Source organism: Zalophus californianus, chromosome 6 (genome assembly GCF_009762305.2).
Source record: "Zalophus californianus isolate mZalCal1 chromosome 6, mZalCal1.pri.v2, whole genome shotgun sequence".
NCBI lineage: Eukaryota > Metazoa > Chordata > Mammalia > Carnivora > Otariidae > Zalophus > Zalophus californianus.
The window spans coordinates 113,544,384-113,566,396 of NC_045600.1; the positions used below are offsets into that span (position 1 = coordinate 113,544,384).

Consider the following 22,013-nt stretch of genomic DNA (forward strand, 5'->3'; position numbering starts at 1 on the left):
TGAGATCAAAGCGGTTAAGAGGGTTCTCAAGTAGGAGAGGCTGGGAAGGTTGTAAATGGCAGTAAGTGAGCCCTCGCTGCGCTACCGCTGACTTCCCTGACTTCCCTGCACGCATCTCGGGGCTATTGAATGTCACAGAGCCTGTTCCCCTGGGCCGTAGACTTGCCTGCAGTGGCCCTTCAACCGAAATGCTTTTCTCGGGGACCCCTCGGCACTGTTGAGCTGGCTCCCTTTGGACATGTGTTCCCCACACTCACGTCTGCCACTCCCCACTGGCCTCCCCACCATGGTCTCAGTCAGCCACACTTGGCATCCAAGAAAGAATCATCGCTGGGCTTCCAGCAGTCACACCCACAGCCAGGTGAATAGGTCAGGAAACCTGCACATAACCTCAAAGTGCCTAAGGGAGCTGTGTTTTGCAGTAGTTGATCAGAGCCGAGAAGATAGCGTGGAAGCCTGTAGTCCTCCCCGTGAGAGGAGGAGGGAGAACAGAGGCGTTATGGGGTCGGAGGTCCCTGCCTTTCAGTAAACGTGTCCGTGCTTTTTATGTGCTGGGGGTTGGAGATACCCCAACGGGCCACACGCAGATGGGGGACAGAGGCGGGGGCACAAGTTGCCAGCACACTAGGTGACAGCCCAGAGGAGAAAGGCGTTGATTCTGCCCAGTGGGCAGAGGCGGGAGACTTCGTGCAGGGAAACAGCATTCCAGCAGGACTGTGAAGGGTGGGCAGGTCCAGGAATTACTCTCACTTCAGCCAGAAAATCCTGTGAAGCAGGGTTTAACAGCCCTGAGACAAAGAGTAATGCAAAGGGAGTGGACATTTCCCCATCAGCCCCAACGGGATATTTTAGATTAAGTAATGGCCCATCCTTGCCTTGGACAAAAGAAAACACCTCCACTCCTGGGAAACTCTCACCCTGTGTTTTCTTTAAATGATCACTAAAATTCCTATCTGTGGAATGGTGGGATTGCCCAAAGAGTTGGATGTCCTCTTTCCATCCTGTTCTGGCAAATCTCCCTGCCCTCTGCAGTCACTGAGCTAGGGGTGCCTCAGACTAAAATCCTGTCACTAAGCAGATTTTTAAGGGTTTCATATACAGCGGGCCAAAGCTAGAGCAAGATCCGACCCTCCCACCGCTCGGGTTCTGATACCATTTGAGCAAAGCAGGAGATAGCCAAGGGGTCATGACAACCCCCGGTCCCCTCCCCACCCCCCCCCCCAAGGCATTCTCCTCTGTTCCTGAGCTGAGCTCTCGCACCTGGGTGTTTATTTTCACACGTAGTCACACGGTGCTTGCACTGGTGTGCTGGTTTTGACAGTCCTCTCCTGCTGTGGGAAGCCCTGTCTGGATTCTGGGTTGTGGATTCCGTCCTCCCCACCCAGCTGAGTGTTAAATCATTTCTGAGGGAGCATTCTGAGTGCCTGGAAGTTACTGTAATTAGCAAAAAAAACGGTGTTTTCATCTCTCTTGGTCACCAATAGAGAAAGAATCCTCCTGTGAACAGAATCCGCTTCAGATCTCCAGCTAGAGAGGCTGGGAATTGAGCTGCCGCAGTAAACAGCTGACATAACAGAAGCAGCAATGATCCCCCATTAAATGTCTTTCAGCCGATAGGGGCTCCCGGGATAATTGACTTTCCAGCAGGAATTACTGGCTCAAACAAAATCACTGGGCATTAGGGCAACCTCCTGCATCCTTTGAAAGGGGGACTGTAACTCTCTCTGGTTTTGCTGACCTGACAGGCATAATTTATCTTGATTATTCATTGTGCTAGTTGCCACCAGATGACACCAGATTTCTGTTGACTGTAATTACAATGTGGGGATGAATCTTAGCTTTTTTTTTTTTTTTCCTCCTGCTTAGTTATTGGCCTCCCTGAGCTGAAGAGCTGTAGGGAGATCTCTAACGTCTGCCTGGGGAGATGATGAGTGCACAGTCAGATAGCATTTACTGAGCACTTCCTTACACACATCTTTGACGAGATAAGCAGGGAAACAATTTGGTGTAGCCTGTTTCATTTCAGCTGACAGAGTGTCAGTTCTTCTTGGTTATACTTACCTCCCTGTGTTCTAAATTGCTTCTATCAGAAAATGGGTCTGCATCTCAGAGCCCTCTTTGAGTAGGGGAAGCAAAGTATGGTCCCAAAATATAACTGAATAATAACCTCCTGCTTTCAGGCAAGCTTGATTAGAGGGGGCGATAGGAAAGAAGGGAATTAGACCAGGCTTTTGTATTATTGACGACGTTTTACAATGCGATCCCTGAGCAGTCCAAAGAAAGTCCTCCCAAAAACCTCTGCTCCCCATCCCCAGATGCCCCTCCCCAGCCATTTGCACACCCCAGTGCTTGCACGTGCACATGTAGTCCTGGGGGAGAAGTGAGAGAGTGACAGCCTCCATGCGTCTAGTCCCATCCACCAGGTCCTCCGCTGACCAGCATGGCAGAAGTAAATAGCAGACTTCTGCTGTGACATTTCGTATTCCCCACTAGTGGAGGGCCTTTTTGACTCTTCTGTACAGTAGATGTGTGTATATTTAGAAGAGGTGCTTAATTGATTAAAATAGCCAGTTATTGCCTTTTAACAATGTTGTAGTTCATCAGGCATTCACTGGGGCCTATTAAGTGCCAGGCAGTGTGCTGTATGTTGGGGGTATAAAGATGGATGAGACCCTTTCCTCTCAAGGAGCTTACAGTGTGGTGAGGATGATAGATAATTCCAAGATATGTTAAATTCCAAACCCAAAATGTACAGAGATTGCTTCCAGAGTACTTAGTGCAGCCGCAAGTGAGAGGAAGGCTTCCCCGAGAAGATGTTGCCTAATCCGAGGAGTTAAGAGTTACCCAACTGAATAAAGGCAGGAAGCAGTTCCCAAGAACATAAACAAAGGCATATTTGCCATTTCCTCCTATTGGGCTGAGTGGTGTTGGTTTAACCTAATCAATTAAATTAGGATTAGGTTTTCGTTATCTCTCTAATGGAAATGCATTTCACCCTAGTGGCACAGTCTCTGTACCTTGGGAATAATGTCAAGCTCTGAGGACCCTCCTATCACTAGACTTACGGCTTCTAGTGGGGAGGCTTGGTCAAGAGACCAGAACTTCAGGACCTGTGTCCTGCTCGCTGTGACCCTTTATCCTCCACTTAGAGTGTTCATGAGGGAAGCTGGGCTAGGTGTCTTTAATAACATACCATATAACATACCGTGTAGTATCTAAGCATGCCATAAAAATCATACAAATGCGTATACCATACAGAACCTGAAGAAAAGTGGTACAGCTCAGAGTGATGGCTTCTGGAAGATCAGCTAGGGATGAGCAGGTTCTCAGAAAGTTGGGCCTCTGTGTCCTTCCCTTCCAGGATTATCAAGGGTAAGTAACACCCACCCTCCTCCAACAAATGGATGTGATTCTTCCACCTGACTCTCTCTTATTTTGGAACTGTAACTGAAAGCAAAAGATGTCCCTGTAGGAGCGGCAGAGGTGGTCAGCTGAGCAGTCTTTTATAGTCTTAAGCCAGGATAGCACAGTTGCTAAGGGTTTTCGTCTTCGCCCTGAATGATTGCCTCGCCCTCTGCCACTCTGTCCTTCTCCCTTCTGAGCTCTGTGCTTTGTTCCCCTTCAGAATGGTGGTTTGGCCTGGACTGATGATGCGGATGGAGGCCGGGGAAGAGAGATCTCTCGAGATTTTGCCAAGGTCTGTAATGTTTCCTTTGTGATAACGAAAGGGGCAGTTCTCCAGTGGGTTGTTGTATCTGATCCCCAAGGAATAAGGACAGGAGTGGCCTGTGAGTCACATCTGTAGTCAAACAGAGAGATGGTTGTGTATCTCTGGTGTGAGACTCCCTGCATTAGATGGAATTTTTCATTGTGGTTTTTTTTTTTTTTTCCTGGGGGGACTGGGATTGCAGCTGTATGAACTGGATGGTGATCCGGAAAGGAAAGAGTTCCTGGATGACCTCTTCGTCTTTATGCAGAAGAGGGGTGAGTGTGCAGTCTACGCAGTTTTTCAACTCAGTGAATATTAATTGAGTGCCTACTGTGTGCAATTCACTGTTAGCCATCCTCCGTGCAGAGTGCCAGCATCTTACTTAGCCCAGGAGAACAAGAGGCATTTCCTGCCGATTGGTTCTGGCCTTAGAGTAATTGGCAGACAACGAGATCGAAATGGGCAGAGAGGGCCTTGGCAGAAAATGAATGGAATGATCCATCCAGATTTGGTCCTGCCTTATTTGTGATGCTCTCTTCTGATTAACTGGTCTCTGGAGGTATTTCGAATTCAAATGTACTTTTTTCTTAGCCTTCTAGCAACCTTAGACATCACTTAAACTAGTATGTGGGGTTTCCTGTTGGTGTACCTAGTCTCAAAGAGACTGAGAAAGGCCAATAAAAGAATAGAGGCCCTCAGGATTTGCTGAGAGGGTCTGAAATGATCCGGGAAAAGGGAAGGCTAACTCTTTTTCCTTATCCATTGGCTCTTTGATTTTTTGCACACACTGGCTTGGTTGGGGCGTTCCTGCAGTTTAATTGTAGTTTGCGTGGGCATCTGCTTCATAATACACCTTCCCACTTCTCTGTCCATCTCTCCTTCTCACTCCCACCCCCCTTCCCCAGCCATCTCCACTTTGGACCCTGGCGTGACTGAATCTTGAGCCCAGTGACTCAGCTTCCTGGCTTTATATCCTGTCATAGCAGTGGGTTCACCAGCCAGGTCAGCCCTCAGGAAGCATGGCCAGAAACCCAGCCTCTCTAGGAGAAGGTCCTCAGCAACCTGCCTAGCTCCACCTTCATCACCTTCAGGACAAAGCCACACGAGAGAGCTGTTCACACCAGCCTCTTGCCTGGGACTCTGCTTATGTCTGATCATGCATCCCCGGGTTTCTGTGTCAGCTCCTTTATTGAGACCTGGGACTGAAATCCTCCTCTTCGTCTTAGGCTGAGCTATAATGGCAGCCCCCAGCAGGTACTATTCTGTGTGAACTCTTTTCTCTCCCTCTTCCCCCCTCCCCCAACACACCCTTCCCTCTCTCCCCCTCCTTCCACTTCCTTTACCTTCTAAAGCCTCATTGCTGTCCTAGTAGCATGCCCATTACTGCTGGTTTTTCTTACAAAAACAATTGAAAGTTTTGAGTCTAAGTGTCCTCCCATCTCCAAGCCTCTCAAAGCAGTCTAAGCAGCCTAATTAGTTTGCTCCTCCAACTGCTATCTGGAGCTGCATGTGTCAGTAAAAAACAAGAATATAATCCTGAAAGATAATGTGACTGGCAGCAGTGAAACTCCCTGGTTGCCCTGAGAGCGAAAAATCCACTTAATACTTTGGTCTCCCTTCCAATTACCTTTTAATTATTTACAAGCTCCACAAGCCCAGCTGGTGCAGACCCAGGAGCTGATCCCGTCTCAGAGGGGCTGCCATAGCAATATAGATTTTAATCAGCAGTGTGGCTCCACTGTCTTATTTTTTCCTTTATTGTTTGTCTCCCTTCCCAGAAGGATTTTTTAAAGGAAAATGGAAGTTAGATCAGCCTAGCCAAGAGTGAATCTCGGAAATGATTTGTTGACTACTCTGTGTCCCCGCTAGACTAGGAGCTCCTTGAGGACAGCCACTTTATCATTTCTTTGTGTCCCCAGGCTAGCACGGGGCCAGACAGGGAGGTGCTCAAAAGGTGTTTGCCGTATGAGCAGTCCTGTAGGTTTTCCTTACTCAGCAGGCCCTGCGCGGGGAGGCTGAGCTGCCCCCCTTTGATAGCCACCCCGTAATTGGAAGCGGGCAGCAAAAAGCAGCATGCACTGCAAAGCCTGCCCCTCCGCGGCGGCTGGGGATTGCCAGACTGCCATCGAGTAGATTTCTGAGCAGGAGTAAGTGACTCCCTTTGATGGTGTCAGTTCACGGTTATTTCAGGCTGGACAAATCTTTTTTGTCCTCAGCACTTAAAATGTTAGGTATTTTCACTGTTTGCTGGCATCACCCGTAGAAACAGAGGAGTCCATTTTGCTACTTGTTAGTTACCTGAATACAAGGTTTCTCAGCCTCAGCATATTTACTTAGGGGACTGGACAGTCCTTTGTGGTAGGGGGCACCCCCCTGAGTCATGATAACCAAAAATATCTCTAGATAGTGTAAACGTCCCCTGGGGGACAGAAGCACATTCCCCCACCGCACCCCCCCCCCCATTGAGAACCACTACTATAGAAGGATGGGAACGAGGGTGAAGGTCTAAAATTTCCTTTGCAGAGAAATTCTTTCTGGAAATCATCTTACCTCCGCTCAGATAGCAGGACCTGAGGGCAGCAGGGGCCTGTGCCGAGCAATATCACAAGCGCCCCTCCCGCGGCTGAGTGCCCAAGGAGTGGGTGCTGGGACCCTGTCCTAGGCTGGGGCTCAGGGGAGGCCTCTGAGAATAGCTGCACTTCCCCCAGATAGGAGGTAACAGGAGTGGAGGACCCACACAGGCGGAGGCAGAAGCGTGTGACCCCATGACCCAGGCACAGCCGGCACCCCACCGACCAAGAAGTTAGCACTCTGGTCTATGCACATAGAACGTGGGGAGTGGCACCAGAGCTGGGCCTTCAGGAAGCTTGCTGTGGCAAGCAGTGGCGGGAGGGGGGGTGGGTAGAGAGGGGAGAGCAAGGCACAGAGGCAGGGTGGAGGTGGTTCCCTTTAAACTCACCGTGATCTCCTCCCTGGAAAACTCGCATCTGATAGTCTAACCTAGAGGGGGCGCCTCAGGAGGGCTGCGAGCAGATAGAGTTTTACTCATGTGAAGCTTGCTGTGTTTGCTCTTCACACAATGATGAGACCGAGGGCCCCCTGGACATTTGTGACTGATTCATCACTCCCAAATCGGAGTGTCTGGGGCACTCAGGAGCCAGATATCATTAGTTGGGTCCGAGGAAAAGCCTCAGAGACTCCGGCAGCAGGCCAGCGATCCTCCTCCAGAGCTAACAGGAAGGAGAAACGTAGAATTCACAGGAGCCACTAAAAACGGCCTGAGTTTCAAAGGCCTGCTGGGAGTGGGGGCAGGCAGCTTTGATGCTGCAGGCTGCACCGCAGAGGAAGGGGACAGGGCTCTGAGGGAGGCAGTGGCCAGCAGGCTGCCCCAGTGACCACAGCTGCAGGTGATAAAACGGCTGTCCAGTGGGAGAGGGGCCAGGCCATAACTGCTGCTTTGTGCAGGGTCTCCTTCGCTTGTTAACACGTTTAAGTGAATTGACTGCAACAGATGGGCCTTTCAGCTCCAGGCACCTTGGTTTCTGGGCCAGACCAGGATGACTTGCACCCTGTTGACCCCTCCCCCACCAGCAGAGCAAGCTGCCCCAGAAGGAGCCTGAGAAGAGACCCAGGCAGGGGAAAGAGCTGTAGACTGAGTGCAAAGCCAGGCTCACATCCCCCCCGACCCATCTCCATGAGCTAGAGCAAATCCTTCTCCTTCTGGGGGCCACAGTTTCTGTATATGTAAAATGAGAGGGTTCAATTAGAGTTAATCTGGAAGTTTCTTCCAAGTTCTGTGTTCTGTATTAAGTCCATGACTGTCTTTTGAGCTCCCAACACATAATGAGCCACCCTCAGTGACCAAAAAGAGAAGAAAAGCCCCTTTAGCAATTTTCTATCACAACAGTTGTGTTTTGACCCCCAAGACCAAGTGCTTCTCCCCTTTCCTTACCTAAGCCAAATTGAAGTCAAGAAGTTGCCTTTGCTTCTGCTACCCCACCCGTGTTTCTCTAGAAAGATTGGTTAGATTTCAGAGTTCCGATGCCCCTTCTTACTTACCTTTGGCTGCATGTGCCCACACGCACACGTGTGTGTAGAAAATACACACACGTTTCTTTGCCAGAAATAAAGCCAAACTATTGTAAATAAAATTCTCTGGCTAATTAAATTGACTGTGGGTGATTTCTGAGATATCATTCTGTGATAGATATTCCAGGGGGAAATCTAAGTAGGCCAGAGGGGGACTAATTTGGAAGTCTGATAAGCAGAGGCTTATAAACAGTTCCATTCTTCATCAGTGAGGAAGAAAAGCTTGTTTTCTTGTTCCCTAGGCCGTGAAACAGAAAGAAATCGATTTTGCTGTTATTTTTATTATCCCATGTACTTTATAGAACCCTTTCAACCCATTTTCTGATCTCCCCACAGCTCCAGCTCTAAGGGGTAGAGAGAGCAAAGGTCACCAGGTTAAGGGACTTGCCTAAGGCCACAGAGCCAATTTAGCATTTGTCCCCTGACTCCTGGGCCAGTGCTCTTTCCCTCTCCTGCACTTGAGAAACTTGGTCCCTAGTACCAGCAGCTCCATCACTTCCTGTTCGGGCAACGGGCAGGCCTTGTCTCTCCTTCAGCCTTCTGAGCCCCATGGAAAATGCTGGTCCACCTCCACGGTGGGGTGTCCGGTAGGGTCTGACAGCATCTAGCCGATTAACCCAGAGGTAGAACTATTCATGTAAGAGGAGTCTTCATCTCAGGGTAAGGCCTATCTCTCAAGGAAGGGCAGATGTGACAGTTCACAGTAGCACAGAGGCTGCCATCTGTCAGGGCAGGATGGGGTGGGGGTGCAGGGCATAGGAGGCAGAAGTTCTGACACATCATGCACGCACTCAGAGCACCCTCTCCCTGCCCCAGCTGGACACACCAGGTGAATGAACTGCTTAGTCACACAGAGGACAAGTTTTGTCAAGACCTCACCCAGAGAACTGCCCTCCTTCCCCCACTAGTTCTGTGCAAGGCTGCAAACTGACCTTGGTTTTCCCAAATGGATTGTTGAATCTGGTTTTGATGTGTATATACAAGGAATTTACTGTGGGAAAAGGGTTTGGTCTGCCTCAAAGTGCAATTTGAGTGTTTTTCCTTCTGTTGTGTGCTTATCTATCCATCTCAGGCAAGGAAATGTTCATGACATATATTGCTTTGCCTTTTGGTGGAGGCAGTTTCTCATATATTCTTTTTATCTTGAAGTAAATGGTCTGTGCCATGGACAGTCTTCCTGATCGACTAAAATATGTTGTCTTTGTCAGATGAAATAGGCTTTGGGACTTCATTTTCTAACTTTATCCCGAAATGAAAGTCTAAAATGCAAATCTTTGTCTCTCAATTAGCCTTTGTCTGAGGCCAAATCTTTTTCTCTCCTCAGGTGTTTCAACTACTACTGATAAACTGCTTTTTTCTTTTTTCCACTTGTAATAGTCATGTAATGCCCTGTATCTACTCAGTTATCCATAATAACGGGAAGGGATCCTGGTTTTTGGAAGGCATGATTAATTTGAAGAGCCCAATTTTGTTATTAAATTCAGTCCCCTCCGCTTCAATTTTCTTTTTAAAGATTTTATTTATTTATTTGAGAGAGAAAGAAGAGAACATGAGCTAGGGAGATGGGCAGAGAGAGAGGGAGAAGCAGACTCCCCACTGAGCAGGGAGCCCAACATGGGGCTCAATCCCAGGACCCCGAGATCACGACCTGAGCCAAAGGCAGACGTTTAACCGACTGAGCCACCCAGGCGTGCCCCCCACCTCCTCAAATCTTTTATTGATACCTTTAGCACCTGGTAAAATGGAGTTGATAGTTTTGCCTTCTTTGTTCCAGGTGAACTAATATTTAGTACCTCATCCAAGGGTTGGTGCAGGAAAAGTCTAAAGCAAGGGTTTGGTTACACTTACACTTGAGAAGCTAGTGCCATGGATTGATTGACAATGAAAGACAGCTATGCACTCCCCAGGCCAAAAGGCCCTTGAGTGGTTGGGCCTTTCCCCAGCCAACTTTCTGCCCCCTCTCCTGGAAACACCAGTCAGGTCTGTTGATCAGCAGCAGTCAAAGCAGAGAAGACCCAGTGGTTCGCCTCCTTCTAACTCCTTGGCCAACTTCTCTGAACAGAGTTTTTGAGGAAGGAGACAGCATAGCCCTAACCTTCATTTGATTATTAGCCAGAGGAGAAGACAGCATTAAACACTGACCTTCACCTAAAGCAATTAGTCTGAGCTAGAGTACCAAAAAGAGTGAGGAATTTAAAGTGAACCTTTCAGGTTGGCTGCTAGGAGTATAAATGGGCACAAGCACTTTGGAAATGTACTTGGTAGGATTTACTACAGCTAAACATAGGCTGACGCTGTTACTCAGTAACTCCACTCCTAGGCGTATACCAACAGAGATGAGTGCTGCGTTCGCTGAACAACATCTCCAGGGTCTTCAGAGCAGTACCATTCGTTAGAGCCCCAAACTGGAAAGAACCCCAGTGCCCATCAGCAGTAGAATGGACAAACGGCACAGTCCTGTAGTGGAATTCCACACGCGACAAAAAGGCATGAACTGCTGTACACATGGGAGGGCTCTCACGAACCTAAAGTTGAACAAAAGAAGCCAGACATGAGAGAGTAGATAGGACCTAGTTACACGTATACAAAGGTGAAGAAAATCACCTACGGAGATACGGGTGAGGATAATGGCTGCCTCCCAGGAGGGAAGAGGTAGGGGACGCGTGTTGATTGGGAAGGGGTGCGAGAGTTTCCTGCGGCCCTGGAAGCATTCTGTGTTTTGATCTGAGGAGTGGTTACAGGAGTGTACACAGAAGTAGAACCCCAGTGAGCTGTGTATCCTTCAGCTTAGTGCGCTATAGTATGTATCTGTTAGACCTGCTCACTGGGAAATCAGAGGTAGAAGGCTTCGAGACACCTGTCAGTGCAAAATGGCGATATTTGTCCATCTTGCCTCTGCTCTGCTTTGTGGAACAGTCGACTACACATTGTGCTGCACGCTGCCAGACACGGCTGCCCCGTTTCCTAGGGTGAGGTATTTTCTACGTAAACAAGTTAGGAGGAAGATCACCAGTCATTTCTCTGCCTGTTTCTGGGCAGCAGGACCAGAGCAGGGTAAGAATTAATATGCAGAGGAATGGACAGGAAGCCTGTCTGCCTGTGCACATTCCCTGCTTCACATGGGTCTTAACTCTACTAGGCTCTCTGCTCGGCCACCCAGCTCTCTTGACAGGCAATGGAAATGATTAATGATCTTTTTTTAAAGCCAGGAAAAAGCAGCAAGGGTCCTCGGCAGGGCCATGTCCTGGGTCCTGGGCCCTCGCCCCGTGATCAGTGGGCAGGAAGGCAACCATGTGACTCTGTCTGGGGTCCCTGCTCCCAGTTGCATCTGGTCATCATTGGAGTGGGCCCATTCTCTGCGGTGGGGAGGAAGTTGCCCTCCCTCCCACACTCCTGCCATCTCCCATCTTTGTCTCCAGTGCCCAAGGAGGCCATCTCCTCCGTCTGCCCTCACCCCTATCCCTAGCTCTGTCTCCATAGTCTGAGTGGCAGGAAGGAGAGCAAAGTGCCAGGGACCAGGATTTTTTTTTGTTTGGCTCAATCTGGCTGGAAGCTCCTGATGACAGCTTTGGCCTTGCGAGTGCCCGTGCCCAGCGGCATTCCCACCACCCAAGGGTTAAAGCCCCAGGAGTGCCACAGCCTCGCTGGGTCCCCGGCCCTCATAAAAGCCTTTTTTCTACACTGTCCCTTGGGCTGCTTCAGGCTCCCTGGCTGAAATCTGATAAGGGCCCTCTTTGTTGGAACTGTCAGTCTCTTTTATTGAGGAGGGAACTGGAGACCAGCGGCATTTCTTGGGGTACAGATAAGGCCCTGGATTCCTGTCAGAAGGAGCATGATTAATTACCCTCAATCCTAGCTCCTGCTTTGATAGCAGTGACTGACAGTACACAGGCTTCCCCATCAGGTACTCACACCCCCTCTGGGAGGCGTGATGGGGGCGGAGATTCGGCCTCCTGCAGGGCCAACACCAGTGACCCACAGAGCGCTCTCTGCAGTGGCTGCTTGCCTCCTTCCTGGTTCTTAGCAGGTTGCTTTTGCATTTATTGTGGACAGAGACCTGTCACCTCTCAGATGAAGAGCCTCCTTAGAGGAAGATCTAATCCAGCCCAGAGAGCAGGCCATAGATGCCCCTCTTCCCCTCAGGTTTGAGGAAAGAACGAACATTGTGGTTTGTGGCCACACAGGGGCCTTCCTAGGAGAAGTTCCTAAACCACCATCTCAAGATCACTTGGCAACATTATTCCATAATTCAGGCAAGCTCCTAAAACCAAGTCACCCTCCCTTCAGTAATAATCACGACTATCAATTTTTGTTTTAAGTTTTAATAAACTCATGTTCATCTAGTCCAAATTCCTCATTTCAGATGGAGAAACTGAGACCTGAATATGTCCATCCCTCATCCCCACCCCCCAGTATGATATATTGGTTCTCTTTCTTGTTCAGAAGATAAACTCAGCTAAAAGGCCTTCTCCCCCTCTCTCTTCATAGCTGAGTCTCCTTGGGACAAGGGAGATGGGTGCCAGGTCTGTTAGGCACAGAGCAGACTGTAGAGACAGACCAGCCTGAGGATCCAGCCTCTTTCTTGGTTGTCAGAAGAATGGAAGCCAGGACAGGTTTTGTGTCTGGATTGTCTGGATAACGTGGGAAAACCATACCGTCATTTTGAGCTGGCACTCAGAATAGTCTCGGCTTTGTTTCTGACGGCACCCGGGGGGCCTCCTGCCCTGGGAGCTATTTTTAGCAGTTTCACAGAGGGCCAGACTCTGGGAAGAACGTGCCCAGTCTCCTTATCCACTGATCTCTGAACGAGGGTGCCTGGCTGGACCACAGAGCAGAACTGTGGGGCCCACCACCTGGTGCCAGTGCACCCCAGACCTGTGGTTTCTTCCCAGAGGGGCTGGGAAGAAGTCACTTTTTGGTTAGATTTACAGTCTTGACTTCAAATGCCACTTTCCCCTTCCTTGTCTCAGCTCCCATACCTACCTCTGTGTCTGCCACCCTGAGCAGTTCTCAGCCTCATGCAGTCACACTCTACGACTATAAAAAGGTGCATTTTTCCTGAAATTTCTACAACTATAACATCGTTATCTTTCAAAGAAGCCACCTCAAATAACTAGACAGTCCAGTGACTACTCAGAGTAAATGTATAATTCCTCTCTAGGGAGTTGCCTCCAGAGGCAGTGTGAGCCACACCTGAGAACCTCTCATGGTTTATGACTACACCTCATCTTCAGATAAAATCAGTATAAACGGCCTGGTCACTTCCTATTCTCCTGGCTTGCCTCCATGAACGACCATTTCTAAATGTAAAATACACCCTTTATGTTTGAAGGTTTACCACCATTGGAGATTCTAATGAAAATAATGCCAACTGAGAAGGCCATTTGCAAATGGATCTCCAAAACCGCAGGGTAGCTGGTTCCCCAAGGTGACTGTTCTGGAGAACAGCGCTCCATCGGCTGGGCAAACCCCCGCCTGGTCTTACACACTCAGCCGTGCCCATCTGTGTATGGCACAGACCCAGCCATATTCCACTCTTTAGTCCCTGCTTCCTCATCCCTTCGACCCCACCAAGTGCAGTCATAGATTCTTTACCTTCTCCAACCCCCCGGCTCTCCATCCGTTCTGCTGCTGCTCGTCCACTTTGCATGGGATGTGGACACAAAGAGCTTACGCACCCTCGGCCTCCATTCCCCAGGCTGTTTACTAAGGGTCATGACCCTAATGAACCTGCTGGGACCTGAGAGGAGAAGGTGACTTCTGCTCAGGGCTGTCAGCATCAGACATGTGATGCTGGTGACAGGTCTGGCGGGCACACCACAAGCATGACAGAAGTGCGTCAGAGGGTCCCAGTTGGGTAACCCATAGCTGGTTGCTTTGACTCTGAGAAACCTTTTTTTTTCCCCATCTGCACGGCAGTTTCATCTGTTAAACACTATAATTCTTTAGGGCATGGTGAGGGGGAAACAGTCTCTCTCTGCCTTCATGCAGCTTACAGTCCTCCTGGGATGCCAGGTGAACGTACGTAAAACGATTAGAGACTAATTACCTGCTGACCTTGTAGGGCTTGTAATAGGAATTCTGAGAGAGAAGAAATCCCCTGAACTGGGATAGTTAGAAGATTCTTCCTGAAGGCCAGTGTGTAGAGGATTTGAGCGGAGGCAGGTCACGTTAGGCTTGATGAGGGAAAACACAAAGCGGAGAGTAGAAATGAGCCTGGTCTGGGGAGGGTCGTGAGGAGACCCAGCTAAAGAGTGAGAGAGTGCGCCATCGGGACGCTTGAAATACTTCACAGGCAATCTTTTAAGGGGTGTGGGGGACCCAGGTGATGAGACTGGGCAAGCGTCAGGGTCTGTGGTGTGGAACAAGGACGCGAGCGTCGTGGTGGCCGCAGTGCGCAGGTGGAGCGCGTGGGTAAGAGGCCGCCGTGGGCGGAAAGGAAGATACATCTGAGAGGCGCCTCCAAGGAAGAATCAGTGGAGCCTCCTAACCACCTCAGGGTGGGCGACGGGGGAGCGAAGAGGGGCCATTGCCGCCTGAGACCTCAGAGGACAATGGTGTTGCTGGAAGAAGAGGAAGTGGTGAGAAAGGAGGGGCTGGCTTTGGGGATAACGGTGAGCTCAGTGTGAACATTCTGACTTGGAAGTGAACAGGTCACCGTGGAGATGTCCTGGAAGCTTCTGGGAATGTGAGGGGACCTTGAGAGTGGTCCTTCCAGAGTCTCCAGGTGATGCCATGAGGATGCAAACTGGCCTGGACCGTGAGTGTGCTCGGGCAGACAGGCCTCCAGAAGGAGGTGGACCTTAGCCCTGGTCCTGCCAGGAGACCAGTTCTGCCAGACCAGGCTCTTGTGCTTATGTCAGGAATCAGATTTATTGTCCAGAGCAGCACAGAGAGGAAAAATTAACCAACACAAGCTGTGTGTCTTGGCAAGGTACCCACAGTCCTCTGCTATTTTTACCTGTGTATCTTTGGATCTAACACTATGACCCCTTTGTGTTTGACCCTCCAAGGACCAGCTGGAAAAACGGAGTTCTCGAAGACCTCGTGCCCCCTCCTCACACTGCTGCCACACAGCCCCCCCATGTTCATGCTGCTTGCCCTTCATGGGACTCTTTGCTCCATTCTCTTGCTTGAATTACCCTGTGGAAGAGTTGTTGAGGCCAACATTTCAGGGCTAGGAAGAAAATGCCATTCCTTGAGGGGAAAGAAGCGGGAGGAGCTGAAACAAACAGCACTGCTCGAAAGTCAGGCTGGCTCACCGCCCACCAGGCCGTCAGCGAGACCCTCGGCAAGACTGGGCAGTGGGAGGGGTCCGAGGCAGAGGAGAGCAGCCTGTGTACAGTAAAAGGAGTTTGCCATCAAAAGGCAACAAGTCTCATACCCTGCCCCGGACGGTGACCCTTCCCTGTGGAATTCTCCCCTCTGACCTCCAGATCATTAATCCTGAGGCTGCCAAATGACAGTCATCCATCACGCCTCCTGCCGAGCATCCCAGCGGCCTGTGGAAGGACCCTGGGCCCGCCCTCCCTGCCGTCCCCTGGTGCTCATTAGTGGGCCTTCCTGCCTGGTGCCAGGCTTCCTAATCAAGTCCCCGGCTCCTCTCACTTCCCTTCGGGGCCAATGGCGGAAGCCGCTCTGACCCTCCCTCTTTCAGAGGCCAGGGAGGGGTGGAGCGATTAGTGGGGAGAGAGTCGTTCAGTGGCTTTTCATCCCCCTAGAGACCTGTGTGTGTCCAGCAGCCCCTTTGACTCAGTGGGGGACACAGGAGAGAAAACATCTCTCTGTCCTGCCGCAGGAGAGGAGGAAGCAGGCGGTACTGTTACAGAGTGCACTGGAGCTGTGCGGGTGGGTGGTGGAACCGCTCAAGTGGCTTCTGAAGGCCCCAGAGGGGTGTGAGTTGCCACATCATTAAGAAAGAATCTGGACTCATCCTGCTAGCCAAAAACAAAACAAAAACCCAACTTTGAGGCCATCTAGTGCAGCCATCTTATTTACAGATGGGAAGACAGAGCCAGAGGCTCATGTTTTAAGCAAGACCACAAAGCCTGTGAATCGGACCTTTTTGCTCAAGGAGAACTGGCAGCTAGTCTTGATAGCTTCCAGCTTTGGGAATTTGAGTCAGATTAAAGCAGATTCATGAACATATTTCCAACTCTGCAAAAGCTGGGCACATGCATATGTCTTCTTTCTCTGCTTGATGACACAACCCTCTGTTTCTCTATTTGGGCAATCACAGGGACCCCCATCAATCGAATCCCCATCATGGCCAAGCAGATCCTGGACCTGTATATGCTGTATAAGCTGGTGACAGAGAAGGGGGGCCTGGTGGAGATCATCAACAAGAAGATCTGGCGGGAGATCACCAAAGGCCTGAACCTGCCCACATCAATCACCAGCGCCGCCTTTACCCTGAGGACCCAGTGAGTGGCCGGGGCCTTAGGGAAAGGAAGCTGAGGCTGGGAGAAAGGGGATGTTTTAACCTAGAGGAGAGGAAGGAAGGAAATTCCACTGTACAGTGGGCAAGATGGGAGGAATTCCCAATGCAGCCAGGAGCCAAATCCCTTTCTACTAAGTGATCATGAGAGCCACCATTTCCCAAGTGTCTGCCAAGGCTACTTTGCCATTCTGTTTCTTTCAGACCTCACCATCAACCCTGTGAGGTAGGTGCTGTCTCATTCTTCAGGAAACAGAAACTGAGTCTCCGAGGTTAAATGGTTCGATCAAGGCCATACCAGCTAGTAGTAGCAGAGCTGAGATTCACCCCTGGGCTTCTGGCCCCGTAGCACTCTTTCCAGGACATTATCTCCCACACGGCACCTCCACCCTAAGCCTAGCCCTTCCTACCTGACACTCTGCTTGCCTGGCAACAGAGGACCTGGGATTTGGGACCTATTTTTATCATCATTTGAATTAATTATGGGGGTACTAGGAGCAGGGGAACCAAGGGTAGCATCAGAGAATGAGGGCCAAGGGGAATCTGTTCGTTGGAACACACTGGGTGTTGCTCTCTGGAGAATACGGAATGAGCATCAGTGAGGCAGTATGCTGAAAAGGAGAAGGGCTTTATCTTTGGAACTGTTCCAGCAGAAGTTGGGGACAGAGCTGTAATCAGTACAGCAGTCCTCCTCTCAAGGTTCTTGGGTAGATGATTGCTTCTTGGGACATGTGATGCAAAGAGGGACAGGAAACAGTGCTCCTACCTGACCAGCCTGACTCAGAATCGTGAGGGCATCCAGGAGCCAGGAGGACATTGCAAAAACATTTCTAAATGGCACCTAAAACAGTGCCAAAACAAACATGAAACATGAGTGAAGATGTTCTTTATTTCACTTAAGGAACGGTGCCTCTATTTGGAGCAGAGTTTGGTACAGTGTTGAGTAGCAGCTAGAGGGGCCTGGGGCAGGGCATCCGGCCTCCCTGGACCTTCCTCTTCGGCCAAGTGATCCTGTGTCCCAGAGGCCTGTCCCACGGAGACCCATAAACTTAAACTGGGTGGCTTCTTGTACCGTTCTGGACTATTCTCCTCCCTTCCTTCCTTCCCTCCAGGTACATGAAGTATCTCTATGCCTATGAGTGTGAGAAGAAAGCCTTGAGCTCCCCGGCAGAGCTCCAGGCCGCCATCGACGGCAACCGGAGGGAGGGCCGGCGGCCCAGCTACAGTTCCTCCCTCCTGGGCTACTCTCCTGCTGCCGCCACCGCCGGGGCCCCCGCCCTTCTCTCCCCACCCAAGATCCGTTTCCCCATCCTCGGGCTGGGCTCCAGCAGTGGCGCCAATGCCAGCAGCCCTCGGGTACCCCCTGCGACCACTCTCAGGAAAGGTCTGTAGGGCCCCGCAGGGAGGGTGGGCAGGGTGGGAGTGGCAGAGCCCACTGTCAGGTGCGGGGGCCGGGGATCATGAATCAGTCCAGCTCCTGTGCCTTTGCCAGGTGATGGCGTCCCAGTGACAACAGTGCCCGTGCCAAATCGCCTGGCTGTGCCTGTGGCCTTGGCAGGCCAGCAGGCCGGTACCCGGACGGCTGCGCTGGAACAGCTGCGGGAGCGGCTGGAATCAGGGGAGCCCCCCGAGAAGAAGGCGTCCAGGCTGTCGGAGGAGGAGCAGCGCCTGGTGCAGCAGGCCTTCCAGCGCAGCCTGTTCAGCGTGGCACGGCAGCTGCCCATGAAGATCAGGATCAATGGCAGGGGTGAGCGCCAGGCCCCCAAGCAGGGCCTCCCTTCCCGCTGGGTGCCTACCTGGGCTCCCCTCCAGGGCCCGTTCACATCCTGTGACTGGGCTTCACATCCCAGAACAGTCTCAAGGCCAGAAAGTCACATGGCGCTTGTGTGGCCACTGGGATCTCAGCTCACCAAGCTGACCAAAAATTGCCTCAGGCAGCGCCCTGTTCTCTGGCAAAAAAGAGGAGTCCTTCAAGGAGGAGGGTCCAGAGGCCCTCGGGGACAGCTGCTATGCTCCTCTTCCTCACCAGCCTTTTGATCTGTCTAAATGAAAGGGCTCAGCCTTCCCCCCAGCGCCTCCCCGGATGTAGAGCTGGGCTCTGGGCGGAAGGCAGCCCCTCCATCCCCAAGCCTCCACAAGGGGCCCGAGTGCCTCAGGCCAGGCTGCCTGTGACCCTCCGGAACCAGGGGAAAAGAGGAAATACAAGTTTGGTAGCATCGTTGACATCCTTCCCTCCCCCTCCTCGTTTCTCAGGTGCCCTGCCTTCTCCTGAATCACACACTCCATGCCCCTTGTTCCCCCCCTTCCCCACACACACTTTCTTTGCGGTTCTTGCCCTTGACACTATCGCAGAACAAACTTCAGCGAGCATGTGATGGGAAGAAGTCAGGTGTGAAGGGAGCTGTGCGTATTCGCAGGCAGTGCTCCCTGCCCCCCCCGTCCCCAGGTGAGGAGCAGAAGGACGCTGGCGGCAACAGCTCTGCTCTGTGCCCCTCTCAGGGCTGGTGCCCCTGGTCCTGCACCAGCCAGACACTAAGAGAAAAACAGCTCATCCGGAAGAATTCTTGGCTGCATGGTGAAAGGGCAGAGTCTGGAGTGAGCCAGGCAGAGGCCCCAGGTACCTGCAGCTTTCACAGATGGTCAGGTTGAAATGGGTCACAGGTGCCGGGCCACACACTGAGCAGGCAAACCCTCTCCTTGAGGACCCAGCCCGCTTAAGCGGAGGAGGAGAAAAGGCAGATACCCAGAGGTGGTGACTGGGCTTTCCTCGTCTCTGGTTCCCCAGCCCAGTGGGTGGTAGGTGCTTAGTTAGGGTTGGCCGAATCACGTTGAAAGTGTCGGTGCACAGCCAGGAGCCAGGGTCAGTGCTTTGCTGCCTGTGATCCCTTTCCTTGGACAACAGAGGAAGTGGGGGAAGTAAGTGGCTCCTCGGAAAATGGGGAAAGCAAGCAATTGGACATTGGCAAGCCTGGGTTCTCTTGCCAGACCTGACGCTCAGGAGAAGGTTGTACGGATGCTTTCTAGAAGTGGGAGGCCTCGGCCAGCTGTGGCCAGTCCGGGAGAGCGGGAGAGCCTCCGAGAGGACATTGCAGCGCCAGGAGGCCTGACCAGGCCCGCTGTCTCCCTTGTCCCCAGCAGAAGACAGATCAGAGGCCTCGGCTGCAGCGCTGAACCTGGCCACTGGCAGCATCGGGAGCATCAACATGTCTGTGGACATCGATGGCACCACCTATGCAGGTGAGGCTCTTGGAGCTCCAAGGGAGGTCCACAGCGTGGCAGTCCTGGCTGGCCCTGCTTGTCACCCTCCCATCTGAACCCCCTTCCCGGGGGTGGCTTTCTTGCATGTAGTCTCAAGGTTCCAAAGGTTAAGTGGTTTTTCCAGCCAGAAGCTGAGGGTTGCTAACAGGATGACAGATTCCCCCCAGCCTTGACAGAACAATAGAAACCCTCCGTCTGACCCTTTTGGACCAATGGCTGGCTCGTTAATTGCAGCCGTCCTTTAGTGTGAAGCTACCAATGCCCTAAACATGTCATAAGCCACCTGTGACATATCGCTCTCCTCGGACCAGCTCAACCCCGCTCTCCCTAAACACCGCCTGTCATTCCCTTTCTTTAAAATGGACCAAGGACTGACATGCAGGCAGAGGAATCTGAGTGCGGCAGAAGCAGCCCCTGTTTGTAGGATTTCGCCCAGTCCTTCACAGTTGTCCTTCTCAGTCTGATGGGCAGTGGTTTGTTGGCTGGTTGGTTTAGCACCTCTACTGAGTCTTTCCAGTTGCTGGAAACCAGCCCTTTCCCCACCCCCATTTCTTTGGTTTAGGTGTGAGTTTGGGAACAAGCCCAGCCAACTCTTACTAAGAGCAGCTTGATGAGTGGGGGCGGAGAGCCCAGGCATGCTAGCCTCATGTTGGACAGAGGGCTCAGGAGGTGCCCGGTAAAGGGGCTTAAAGCTGCACGTTCCCGTCACACTGGGGGCATTTCCTCAGGGCATGTTCTGTCCCTTTGAATGTTCCTGTTCTGGGGGCTGGGGGTTGGGCCCCCTTGGGGCACCACACTGCAGGCCTCAGGCTCTGGATCTCTGCTGGGCCACCAGTGGTGGGCATCAGGGTTGCAGCCAGGGAAGGGACAGAGTTCGGAGGCAGCCTGCAGAGAAGCAGTGATGCCAGGTTGCCTGCCAGTCACCACATGGCCGGTGCTTCGGAGGCCACAGTCAGAAGTTTCTGCCTGACACCAGGGGCCCCTCGAGGAGACCAGGCGAGCCAGCAGGCAAGGCCTAGGTGCCCTTTGCCATCTGGTGGTGTTCGGTGACCTAGGAGGCTTGGGGGCTGTGAGTGGGTCCACGGAGAAAGCAGGGAAGGAGGGGATCCGTGTCTGGAGCTGATAATCCTCTCCCTATCTCAGGAGAAAGGAGATCACACCTCCTTCTCTCAGAATGGGGAGCAGTCAGAAGAGAGGTGAAAGTTCCCCAGACCTCACCTGCCTCAGTCCCCGTCCCACCTGTGCCCTTTGTCAGTGGGTGTGCAAGTCGCGCAGGCCAGGAACCAGGAAGTTGTTCCTGGGAGCCCCCAGAGCCGAGTGGACCCCGCTACTCTGCTCTCTCCCCGTCTCCGGCCGCACGCACCGCCGCTACCCTGGTTTGGGCCTCTCCCCGCTGTTGGAGTGGCTTCCTTGCAGGCCTCCATTGCCCTGATGCCACCCAGCCCCACGGAGAGCATTGTAAGACACAGATCTCATCATGTCCCTCCCCTTAAAACCTCCAGGGGCGTCACCATCAGCACAGTGCGGGGTAAGACCCGCCTCCTGAGAGGCACACAGGCCTCCCACCTCTCCCGCCTCAGGCGCCGGCCCCCCTCCTCCCGCCCTTGAGTGCAGGCTGCCGGGCGCCCCCGCCACGGCTCTGTCACAGCTCTGCTTGGCACGCCGGCCCTTCCTCCGGCTGCTCTTTCTGCCCGCCCGGGCCTGCTCTCTCCCCCGGAGCCTTTCCTGACCTGCTCGCCCTTGCCTTCTGACCTTCTCTTTGTTCCCACCACCCGCCGGAGAAGGGAGCAGCACCCGCAGAGCACTGGTTGTGTCTCCTCAAAAGCATGGTTTACCTCTGCCCCCTCGCCGGCCCTGAGCACCCGAAGGGGGAAGGTGTTCGGGACTCCGGGCGGCGGCCAGCGCGGGGTGCGGAGGATCGCAGCCCCGCGCTGGGTCAGGCAGCGCACGCGTGCGGGGACAGAGCACTGCCTGTGTCTCCTCAGCTGCTCACACTTGCACCCCCCACCCCCCGCCAGGTGTGCTGTTTGCCCAGAAGCCCGTGGTCCACCTCATCGCGGGGCCCACCCCCCAGAGCCTGGGTGGCAGCGCCAGCGGCAGCAGCAGCTCTCACTGCTCGCCAAGTCCTACCTCGTCCCGGGGCACCCCCAGCGCCGAGCCCTCCACCAGCTGGTCCCTCTGAGGGGCAGGACCCAGCTCCCCACGCCCCACTCTCCTGTCGAGAGTGAAGGAGGTTGATGCACAGAATTTACCTCATCTCGCGGAGCCCATGTCAAACACCATTTGGCCAGATGTTGAGAGTTTGGACGTGTCCGTCTGTCCAGGCTCCGTTCAGGTCCTGCTGTACTCTGGGGACAGGGAGAGGCTGCAGGGGCAGGACAGGGCAGCGTTGTCCAATCAGGGATCGCCCTGGAGAACCAGGCAGGGTCTGCGGGCGTCCAGCTTCCTCCCGGGTTCCCAGGCCACCTCCCGTCCCGGGCACAGTGTATCGACAATCTGTAAGCCGGCACAGGGCTGGAG

General features: G+C 52.6%; 1 protein-coding gene across 3 annotated transcripts in view; it reads left to right on the plus strand.

Moving 5' to 3' along the window:
• The window catches only part of ARID3B (AT-rich interaction domain 3B), a 49,225-nt gene extending 27,519 nt beyond the window's left edge, over nt 1-21,706 (plus strand). The window contains exons 4-10 of one of the 3 annotated variants that reach the window (XM_027571694.2): nt 3,626-3,697; nt 3,912-3,984; nt 16,038-16,221; nt 17,348-17,619; nt 17,728-17,982; nt 19,374-19,472; nt 21,512-21,706. In XM_027571694.2, the coding sequence (XP_027427495.2) occupies nt 3,626-3,697; nt 3,912-3,984; nt 16,038-16,221; nt 17,348-17,619; nt 17,728-17,982; nt 19,374-19,472; nt 21,512-21,675 (1,119 nt within the window). In that variant the 3' untranslated portion in view covers nt 21,676-21,706. The remainder of the gene's footprint in view (nt 1-3,625; nt 3,698-3,911; nt 3,985-16,037; nt 16,222-17,347; nt 17,620-17,727; nt 17,983-19,373; nt 19,473-21,511) is intronic. The other 2 variants (XM_035728187.1, XM_035728188.1) reach the window with 2 other exon arrangements.
• The last annotated feature ends 307 nt before the right edge of the window (nt 21,707-22,013 follow it).